Consider the following 11,446-nt stretch of genomic DNA (forward strand, 5'->3'; position numbering starts at 1 on the left):
CACACCGCATAAAATTTTATTAAGGAAAAGCGCTTTCTACCGACGCATTTGCACTTCTAATAGTGAAGGTCCTTGCCACTTTACAACAAGTTTGGTATACTCCTTTTGCTTTAATGCAATTTGAAATTCTATTATTGACTAAAATTTTATTTTCATGTTATCAGAGTAGAATTATATTCTTCATTTTTTTTTGGTACAAAGAGTTTTATTCTTCATTCCATAAGACATGGATGCTCCTTTATAAAAAATCATATAACTTTTTCCCTTTTTTGAAGTGGAGATTTTTTAATAAAATAAAACAACTTAAAATTAGGGACCCTCCATTAAGAAAGATCTTTTTTGTTTTCAGTATACCATATTTTTTTTTTAACGATTTGATATCCGAGTTACACATGAAAAATTAATGATAGTGTAGAATCTTCACCAAAGAAATTCATAAAATAAAGATGTCATCGGGCTTGTTGTATTTAGCATACAATGTAAAGTAGTTTTGCGTTTTTCTATCGATGTCGTTTCGAAAATTACATTATTGGAATTGGATTGAAACTTAAGACCATAATCGCTATAGCAGAATATATGGAAAATATCATTTTTTTAACGGAAAAAAATCATTCAGGTAATGGATACACTATAAGCATTCATTTGATCTTGTTATAAATATGATGTCATTTTTTTGCGAAAGACAAATTCTCTTCCACCTGTAGCCAGGGGCGGAGCCACCTAATGGTCAGGGGGGTTCGAATCACATTCGGTGAAAAATTATAATATTTATACATGATTAAGATAATTTTTTATGTATATATAGTAGATGTCGAACTTCTTTCGACAAGTTCATGTATCTACTTCTTTAAATGTTGAACCCCTTAGTTAAAATTCTGGATTTATAAATGCCTGTAGCATTATTGAGTTTGACTAATCCAAATTCAAATAGAATAAGTTCACTAAGGGCCTGTTTGGAAAACTATCATGTAATTGAGATTTTGTGTAATTACATTCTTTGGCATTTCTGGTAGACCAAGTAATTACACTCTTTAATTTTCAAGGGAGAGTAAAGAATTGGTGTAATTACATGAAATTTTTTAAAATTCTTCTTTTTTTTATATATATATATATATATATATATATATATATATATATATATATATTTTAATTTATTTTTTATTTCTATTATTTATAAAATATTTTTATTATTCTAATATTTTCTAAAAATGTATTTTTAATTTTAGTAGAATTCATTATTAAATAAGGTTATAGACTTACGTTTTCCTTTTCTTTATAATCATATTTATGTACGCTGTGTTGAAATTTGATATAAGTGTATTATGTTAAATTTTTTGTTTTGAATTTAGAATTTATGTCATATTTTCAATTTCATTTATTTTAGTAGTATTGACTTGATATTTCACATTGCAAACCATTTATTTTTTTAGTCAAACTTGATAGATTATTTTTTTGTCAAATGTTTTAATAATTTTATGACATTATTTTTATAATATTAACATTTTGTCAAACATACATTTCAATGATGTTCATAAAATATATTATACTTTTAGTTTTTATGATTAAATTAATGAAAATATACTAATTTAAAAAATATGAATAAATTTATTTTTATAATATTAGTTAAGAAAGTATGTTTATTAATTAATATATATCATAAATATTTAATTTAATATCATTTGTAAAGGTTTGTATTTGTCTAATATAATTTTTAAATTTTAAATGATTAACTTTTATTTTTAAAATTTAATATAACCTTATGATTGTACAACCAAACAGTACACTTATAATTACATTCTGACAAACAAATATGTCATTGTAATTACTAAGCTGTGTTGTTTCCAAACAGACCTTAACTGTGAAGTAAAGGGCTCCCTGCTAAGAAATTGTAAGTTTCATAGCTTAAACTCAAATTTGATTAAAATGGATAATATCCTAACCATTCCAGCACGCCCTGATACCCCGAAGTGAACCCCATTATGTTTCACTAGGAAACACCAAAGATCTTTCCATTTACTAATATCCCTTCCTCACATTTTTACCAGCAAAAGTGAATGGAAAAATAAGTGGGGCCCACTTCCAGTTAGCCACCATGGAATTGTATTGGGGTGTGGGGGGTGACTAAGAAATACTGTTGGGAGTGACAAGAAGAGAAGACTAAAACGTAGTAATAATTGCAGAAAGCATATGCAAAAGATAGAAGCTTTCTTGAAGTTCTTCTCCATTGACAACTTTTTTTATTTTTTTACAGCACAACAAAGAACAGCTTTTTTTGTGTTTTTTTTTCCAAGATTTGCTTTGTAAAGCTTATTGTTTGTTTAATCCAAAGTAAAGTTTCAATCTTTGGTTCAAACTCTGCTCTTTCTTTGACATCCTAAAAAGTTTGGTGCTTGCTTAAAGGTACTTAAACTTACTCAGCTCTTGTTCTTGTTTCTTGTTCTGTTCATTTTTTCAGATTCTGTCATTTACTGTTATTTGTTTGGTGTATTGAGAATGGTGTTTTGTTTTTTTGATATAGTGGGTTTGTCTTTTCTGATTTGACTTGACTTATGGAAGAAAAAAATTGAACTTTTGCTTGGAAAAAATTGTTCTTGATGGATTTTGTTGAATTGTGGATGTGGGGTTCTTTTCTTTTTGGGTGGAGAGGGGAGTTGCTAATTGTTTGTTTTTTCTGATACATGTGGTGAAATAGAAGAAGGTCAAATTTAAATTGTTAACCATGGGTAAGGGGCATAGTTGATTTCACAAATGATTTCTCAACTAATAGTTATTATGTCAGAAAATTACTTTCTTTGTTGAAGAAATTTGGAATCGAGAAGAAAGGCGACATTATGAGATAATAGCTATTAGTTGAGCGACCAAATTAATCCACAAGGAACAGTGAAAAAAAACAAAGAAGTTGAGAAGTTGGATTTTTGTGAGTTTACCCTTACCAAGTTACTGAAAGCTTTTGTTATAGTTCATTACTCACTTGATGTATTTTGAGAAAATGGGGGAATTATCTAGCAGGTTTTGTTGTAGCTTCATATCATGAATTTCCTGTAGTTATCTGATAGATATAACCAATAGACATTCAAAGAATTGCTGGTGAAAATATCTGGTCTTTGTTCAGGAAAGAAAAGGGTAGACTTGTCGATTGTTTGAAATTTGTGAATCAATTCTTCCTTGGGATGGTTGAAATTATTGGTAGTAGCTGAAATATTGTTTGGATGGAGAACATGAGTGTTTAGTTGTTCTTTCAACTCCTAATAACTTTTTCAATTCTGCAATACTACTACAGTTTGCTTATATGAGGTTTGCAGTTCGAAGTATGTGGTTACATGCTTTACATTATTGATAGAGGGCATTATGCAATGCCGTATTATTCTTCTCATGTGATTGATTTATATCATCGACCACTACCTTTTTCTTCTTGTTCTCTTGTACTTCAATTATCACACTTTTTTGGTGTAGTTATTGGTCCATGGAGGAGACGAGTGTTTAAAATGCTTTGTAATGGTTTCTATAGTATTTTGCTATGATCCCTTCACTTCAGTTATTTCTTTTTCGATCTGCTTTGATATGTTTTTCCTTGAGCCGAGGGTCTTTCGGAATCAATCTCTCTACCTCTATGATGTAGGGCTAAAGTCTGCGTACACTCTACCCTCTCCCCATTTATGGGATTACATTGGATATGTTGTTGTTGTTCTTGCATCAAATATCTCTTTTCCATATTTAATTAGGCTTAGCTGTTGCCCTTGAGGTTATACTAATTTTGCTTGTAGTAATCTTTCTAATATATTTTGCAGAACTGCCATCTGTCATTACCAAGGAAGATAGTGCTTTATGTTACAGTGATGAAGGGGAACAAGTTTACTTGATCTATAGAATTGAATAGCAACTGCAATATGGAACTGTTCCTCGCAATTCTGATATTAGCATGTTTCTACTCAATCGTCTCACCTGATCAGCAGGGTACACACTTCTCCCATTTTCTACTTTAGCAAACTAACAAAGTGATATCCTTTCCTGTGATTACTCTTTTATCTATTCAAAGGTATAAAGAAAAATTTAGAGGGGTTGGATTGTTTTATCCTTTCCGTATTTTTTTTTTGATAGTTGGGTTGTATTTTCATTCATTCATTTTGTCCACATTTTGCTGGTGCTGACTTAATGTCGTCTCTATTCTGCTCGTAAAGTAGTGTGACATTTGTTATTTTGTAATCTCTGACCTTTGATTAGGAGATGCACTGTTTGCATTGAAGAGTTCACTAAATGCTTCAAATGATCAACTTTCTGATTGGAATCAGAATCAAGTTAATCCATGCACTTGGTCAAAAATCACTTGTGACGATAGCAGCAATGTCTCGATGGTGTAAGTTAAAGTTAATTTGCGAGCCATATTGATCACCACGTACATGATACAATTATGGTCAAAAACACTTGAGTTTTAGTTGGTCAACTACCATTCTGAAATGCTATATTTAATGTTGCCTGGGCTTTATTTGCAGGTCATTGTCAAATATGGGCTTCACTGGCACTTTAACTTCAAGATTAGGTGTTCTAAAGCATCTTAATACTCTGTACGTATAGAGAATTTGTTGAATTATTTTCGATTGAATGCTAATTTTATCTATGATGTATTTACGTAGGTATAATGGAATTTCATAACTCCATACTCCATTTAGTTTTTGGACTTGAGTTGAAGTGTGCACTTTAATCATAACGTCAGAGATAAATCACTCCACTTAGGAACTCTCAATTTTAAATAACATCGAACTCTCAATTTGAAACCATTGTGGAAAATGTGATGGTGAAATAAAAATATTGTCTGTTAGGTTATGTGCTACTCTAGAAGTCTGTATTTATCTATTTCTTTCATCAATCTGATATTAATCTACCCATGATATTGGAACATTACTAACTACTCTTGTTTGGGGACCGGTGATTGCTTGTATCTTTGCTCGTGAATGGTTTGGGATCTTAGCTTTTTTTCATTGTATTACTTTCCTACCCACACAAGCATGTGTAGAAATCTAATTGCAATTTTTGTGGTAATGCGTTGAAAACCCTTTAATTCTCAATTTTCCAACTAAAGATTAGTATTATTTTAAGTTAATAATTAGGAAACGACATTCTTGAGTCTTTGGTCATGCTTTTGATAGAGTGTTGGATATTTCATCTTCCTTTCTTGTCCGTTATCACATTATTCCCGTAGTGCCTCTGATGAGATTTCTTAGGTCATAACTGGTAACATTTGCTAAGAAGATCTCTTAAAAATAAACTTTTCGCTCTTTTCAATAGGAAGTTCTACTTTAGTGAGATTTGTGAAATATCAATTTTCACGTCCTTAGTTGTGTTATGTATTGAACTGACTCGGCGGCCAACATCCTGGTAGTTCTTTGCAAGGAAATGGAATAACTGGTAAAATTCCTGAAGCACTAGGAAACTTGACCAGCTTGACCATGTTGGATCTGGAAAAAAACCGTTTGTCTGGAGAAATACCAGCTTCCCTAGGCAATCTAAAAAAGCTTCAATTTCTGTAAGTAATATTATTTCATTGATTATTGTTTTTTCTAGAACTGAGTTTTACGTTTAGTGTTTGACTTAGGAGTCTATTTTAATGTTTCTTTGAACAGGTTTTTGAGTCAAAACAATCTGTCTGGGACTATCCCTGAGTCACTTTCTGGCCTTCCCAACTTGATTAACCTGTAAGTGATTAATTTAGTCTGATCTTTGATGTGCTTGTAATGTGTGCCAAGTGATATTGACCTAACTCGGTGATATCTCTTTGCTAGTCAGCTTGCTTTAAATGATCTTACTGGAAAAGTTCCTGACAGCTTGTTCCAAGTCCCGAAATACAAGTATGCAGATCTCGATTCTTGCATTGTTTAGTTTAGATGATCGATTGAAGCTGTTTAATGCATTAGTAGACACTCAAACTTGGCCTCAGCTGGCAAGTAAGCACTCCAACTTTGAGAGTACACATCTAGACACCTCAACTTGGTCTCAAGTGACACCTAAACAGTCCAATGTCTCGTGGACACCTGACGCTGACGTGACACATAAATTTTGGAGTTGTCTAGATGATCTTTTTGTAAGTTGGAGTGTTCAACTGACACAATGAAGACGAGTTGAGGTGTCTAGATGTGCATACTCAAAGTTGGAGTGTTTACTTACCAGCTAAAGCCAAGTTTGAGTGTCTGTTTGTGTATTATGCCCTTTTCACAATAGCCCCTGCCTCTTTTGTGTGAGTCAGAACTGTTGATATTAGTTTAACTCAGTTTGCCTATTAGTTTTTCAGAGAACCATTTGAATTGTGGCTTAAACTTCAGTCATCGTTGTGTATCTGATAGTGAAGGTAATTGATGAAAGAGCAAATACCACATTTTTGAAGTTAGATGTTGCCGGAGATGTTTGGCAGTTAGATAATTTATGCACCCTGGTACAATTCTAAATTCTGAAGTTGAAATCCTGGCAGGTTCTCCCAGTAAATCAAAGACAGGTCTTGTAATTGGTATTGTTGGTGGATTTCTTGGAATTATCCTTCTTGGGGGACTAATGCTATTTTTCTGGCGGGGGAGGCACAAAGGCTACGAACGTGAAATCTTTGTTGATGTTGCAGGTCCTTATCACCTGTTTTATACAATATTAACTTCAATGTGTTGTTAGCTCATCAAAAAAATACTCCTTCCGTTTCAATTTGTTCGTCTTACTTTCTGTTTTAGTCTGTGTAATTAAGAATGACCCTTTCCCTGTTTGGCAACTCTTTAAATTCAATTTTTCGTGTGTCATGTTTAGGACCACAAGATTAAATGACATTTTGGTACATTACACATATCTTTAGGTTAAGACCACAAGATTCAAAAGTTCTCTATATTTTCTTAAACTCCATGCCAAGTCAAAACCAACTAAACAAATTGAAATGGATGGAGTATGTGTTAGCTCTCCAGAAAAAAAAGAGAGGCTAAAGTAGTTACCTGTTGCTACATTTCTTAGTTCCATCTTAAATTTGAAACTAATTCTTTAAACAGCATTACTTTAGTTCACTTGCACTATAAGATGGTATAGGTCCATTGAGTATGTTGTGATGTTTTTTCTTGTGTCTGTTTGGTGTGCCCAGGTGAGGTTGACAGACGAATTCCATTTGGTCAATTGAGGAGATTCGCATGGAGGGAATTGCAACTCGCTACTGAGAACTTTAGTGAAAAGAATGTTCTTGGACAGGGAGGTTTTGGCAAGGTTTATAAAGGAGTGCTCAATGACAGCACTAAAGTTGCTGTAAAACGGTTAACTGACTATGAGAGTCCTGGGGGAGATGCTGCATTTCAGCGTGAAGTTGAGATGATTAGTGTTGCTGTTCATAGAAATCTTTTGCGGCTTATAGGATTTTGCACCACACCGACTGAACGCTTGCTTGTATACCCGTATATGCAGAACCTAAGTGTTGCCTATCGTCTACGAGGTACTTATTTTTCCACAATAGTACTTACATCTTGGTTTGCAGTTTTCCCTAGGCCTTCCCTGTTTATCTCAATATCACATTGTCCTGGGATCTCCTTTTTCTTTTGTTACCATTGCTCCAAACTCAGCTAAAATTCTATAGAAGTCTGGAATTTTGTTGTCAAATGCTTATGTCAAGAGTCTATCTGTCTAATAGCCTATTTGGCCAAGCTTCTAAAATCAGTTCATTTTGATTTTAGGCTATTAGACTCCTATCAAGGGTCTAATACTACTTTTTCCCAGTGATCAAAAGTAGAGTTAGACAAGTTGAACAGATAATAAAGGAGGGTATTTGGATAGGTACTCGTATTCCTAATATTCGTAGAAGTGTGTGAGTTCTTGAACATTTAGTTCTCTTCAGTCTTCAAGAGCCATAGTTGGATTGTACCTCATCACGAGGAAACTTACTTCGAGTATAAATTGACCGATATCCATAATGAGAGCTTAAATGAGTTCATGAATCCATTCTTGCACATCCCTCATTTTCCCCGAGAAGGTGATTTTTTTGAAAAACTTGCATGAATTGAAGATGACACATGCAGTAGTCAGTCAAACTTTAAAATTCAGCATTATTCTCCCAGAGGTGATGAGATTTTGGTGGCTTCTTATTTGTAGTATTTTGTCAAATGCAGAACTTAAACCTGGGGAGTCTGTTTTAGCTTGGCCAACCAGAAAGCGTGTGGCACTGGGCACTGCACGTGGACTTGAATACCTGCATGAACATTGTAATCCAAAAATTATTCATCGTGATGTTAAAGCAGCTAATGTTTTACTGGATGAAGATTTCGAGGCTGTAGTTGGTGATTTTGGCTTGGCAAAGTTAGTTGATGTTAGGAAAACCAACGTGACAACTCAAGTTCGGGGTACTATGGGCCATATAGCTCCTGAGTACTTGTCCACTGGGAAATCATCAGAAAAAACTGATGTTTTTGGATATGGAATCATGCTTTTGGAGATTGTAACTGGTCAACGCGCAATAGACTTCTCACGCCTAGAAGAAGAAGATGATGTCTTGTTACTTGACCATGTGAGTGTACATAACTCAATGACTGATATTAACTTGAGATTCTATTGATCTGCATATTAGTTATTACTTTTACCGTGGCCTTTAAAATTATTCAGTTTCTTCTAAGTTTATTTTATTATCTTACCTTTGCTGATTATACTCTCACTCTTCTCTAAGCTGCATACTGGTGGGTGGCTCATTGTCCATTACGAGACATTCCCATGAATTATATACGTAGTTTTTTTCTTTTTTTACTGTCTTGGTATATGTTGTAATTTTATATTCTGCAGGTCGGAAGGACAAAAAAAGAAGTCTCATTTTCCTTACAGAACTCTTACGCAAATCCTTTGCATGTCGAACATAGGTCTTAATACTCGAGCCTCTTTTGTCGGATACCCATTTAAGAATAAAGTAAATTAGTGAAAAAAAGTGAAATAACAATGAGAAGACGCATAATTTCTTAATCTGCTTCCTATAGGCATGACCTTAGATATGAGGTTGTAGAGGACACATATTAAGGTAGACGGTTAGTAGGTGGTAGTGTGTTGTTGTGCTATCCGTCCATACTACTAGTAGTCGTAGCATTGCTCCTATAGTTTCTTGTCCTCCATTTATTGTTACTATATGTTGTTTCTTGTATTTCGATTGTCGTGTATGTTGATGTAGTTATTGTTCACCATGCTTTGTTATGCTTTCACATCCATTACTTCTTCTAGACTGCTTTTGTTTGTTTTTCCTTGAGCCGAGTTTCTATTAGAAACAACCTCTCTACTCTGAGGTAGGGGTAGGGTCTGCGTACGCTCTATCCTTCTCAGACCCCACTTTGTGGGACTAAAATGGGCATATTGTTGTTGGTTATTGAAATGGCTGCATGTGCCGTCTTGAAGGTCAAAAAACTGCAAAGGGAGAAAAGGCTGGATGCTATTGTTGACCGCAACCTACATAGGAACTATAACATGGATGAAGTAGAGATGATGATTCAAGTTGCATTGCTGTGCACTCAAGGATCACCAGAGGACCGTCCAGCAATGTCAGAGGTAGTACGAATGTTGGAAGGAGAAGGGCTTGCTGAGCGGTGGGAAGAGTGGCAGCATGTCGAAGTTACGCGTAGGCAAGAATACGAGAGACTACAACGACGATTTGATTGGGGCGAAGATTCAATCTATAATCAAGACGCAGTTGAATTGTCTGGTGGAAGATAACAAATTCTGTTAACTCCAAACAAGTACATAATTTCCTGTAATAGTCTCTCCTCGATGCATAGAACTGGTCACTAAGTGGCAAGCAATCCATGTTTTAATATTGCTTGTGTCATATCTTGATTGTATCGTTTTTCGTTTGCTTCTCATATTTAATCAATTTTTTTCCTGTATGGTTGGCCTGTGCAGCGACATAATATATCGACTTTCTTTTTATTTCATATGATTTCATTTTTTCCCTTTTGTCATAATGTGCAAATTGTACCATCGATCTTTGTTATAGTGATTTGAGCTATCTGGATTGAGGAGGTCTTTAGTATTCTTCGTGTTGTACGACACACTGACTGCATCATACACACAGAATTGACCAGTAAATTATTTGTTTTTCCGTTTTTGTTGATATCTGCAGGGAAAAGGCTACATTTTTGCTATGGTAAGTGACGATTTATATATCATGCAGTATATATGTTTTGCTTCACATATTCATTGTTAAAAGACTAAGCTTTCCTGGAACAATTCACATCCTTTGGTAGTGTGATCACATCACAAGGAAATCTAATCCTCATGTGAAGGCTATGTTACTCAAGACTTTTCAAAAATGCTAGCAGGTGTGCGTCCGATCCTCCAAAGTTGGTGCATTTTTGGAGGATCCGACACAGGTGTGACAACATTTTTGGAGAGTCTGAGCAACATAGCGTGTGAAGGTACTATATACTTTTAATGACATGTACAACTTTCTTGTACAAGACTAGAAACTGGCTTCACATTTGCAGATGCTGTGGCCTCAGCTTCAACGTTGATATTTTCCCATCTCCTTGCTTTTCCTCCTAACCATTGCCCATGATCATGATTCCCTCCCTCACTTTCATCTGCAAGAAGGTACTGTGGTGTCCTTTCCGAGCTCCTCTGTTCCGTAGTATCTTCAAAGTGAATGGTGCACTTCATGTAATCTGCACCCGACATTGCAAGAGCATCAACTGACATGGCTCCCAACTCTCTTTTCTCTCTTGTCAAGTTGCAAAAGGCTTCAAAATGAGGTAATTATATGACAATGGTGAAGCATATTTATACTTGTTCCGCCCTTACATCCCGTCCATTGTGCTTCTTTCCATTTTCGATATAAAATTCTTACATGTGAAAAAAGTTATAGCAGTCTATACACTTTATACATATAGAACATATGAGTTCGTTGATATATCCGTGACTCGAGTTGCTCTTTTTCACTTTTTCCACTGGGAATTAAATGGTTTTGTGAACACTTTCTGTATGTTTTTGGAAGATATTTGCTCTCATGATACAGTTATGACCATTGAATGTATTGAAGAGTTTATATTACCAGTTGCTATAGGGAACTGGGAAATTTTGAACACTTGGTGAGAAATTTACATTGATGATTCATAGAATATATATGTGGTGATGAAGAGATTTAGTAAAAGGGAGATGAACAATATACTTGTCATTTTTGGATTGTGATTTGGTTTGGATAAGTACCAAAAAGTGGAAAAGTGCTTCCCTTAGTTGTTGTTGTATGTGGCAGTGTTCATTAAGTTTATAAAAGAAAGAAATATTTTTTAAATTTGTAGTTTTAAATATGTGGTCATAAAATCACGCCATCAAGAGTAAAATAAAGAATTTATATTTAAATTATTTTTAAATATAAAAATGTATTAATTGAAACGGACTAATAAGGAAATAATGCTAGCAAGCAACCTTCAAAACCCCTTTGAGCCGTGACAAGGAGTGGCGAAACACACTCAAT

General features: G+C 34.3%; 1 protein-coding gene across 1 annotated transcript; it reads left to right on the forward strand.

Annotated features, from left to right (window-relative positions):
- The first annotated feature begins 1,963 nt into the window (after positions 1–1,963).
- Positions 1,964–9,930, forward strand: LOC129898705 (probable LRR receptor-like serine/threonine-protein kinase At5g10290). The gene is made up of 12 exons (XM_055973353.1): positions 1,964–2,400; positions 3,789–3,954; positions 4,222–4,354; positions 4,491–4,562; positions 5,378–5,521; positions 5,619–5,690; positions 5,778–5,843; positions 6,276–6,340; positions 6,461–6,604; positions 7,103–7,444; positions 8,115–8,509; positions 9,376–9,930. The coding sequence occupies exons 2-12, from the start codon at positions 3,888–3,890 to the stop codon at positions 9,688–9,690; spliced, it is 1,815 nt and encodes a 604-aa protein (XP_055829328.1). The 5' UTR covers positions 1,964–2,400; positions 3,789–3,887; the 3' UTR covers positions 9,691–9,930.
- Positions 9,931–11,446: the final 1,516 nt, after the last annotated feature.

This window comes from Solanum dulcamara, chromosome 1 (genome assembly GCF_947179165.1).
Source record: "Solanum dulcamara chromosome 1, daSolDulc1.2, whole genome shotgun sequence".
Classification (NCBI taxonomy): Eukaryota; Viridiplantae; Streptophyta; class Magnoliopsida; order Solanales; family Solanaceae; genus Solanum; species Solanum dulcamara.

What these genes read in the sequence shown, in the direction of transcription:
- LOC129898705 (XM_055973353.1), top strand. Translation starts at nt 3,888, where the DNA reads ATGGAACTGTTCCTCGCAATTCTGATATTAGCATGTTTCTACTCAATC. An exon ending in AATCTTTGTTGATGTTGCAG is followed by an intron (nt 6,605 to 7,102) that starts GTCCTTATCACC and finishes TGGTGTGCCCAG; the next exon opens with GTGAGGTTGACAGACGAATT. An exon ending in TGTTGCCTATCGTCTACGAG is followed by an intron (nt 7,445 to 8,114) that starts GTACTTATTTTT and finishes TGTCAAATGCAG; the next exon opens with AACTTAAACCTGGGGAGTCT.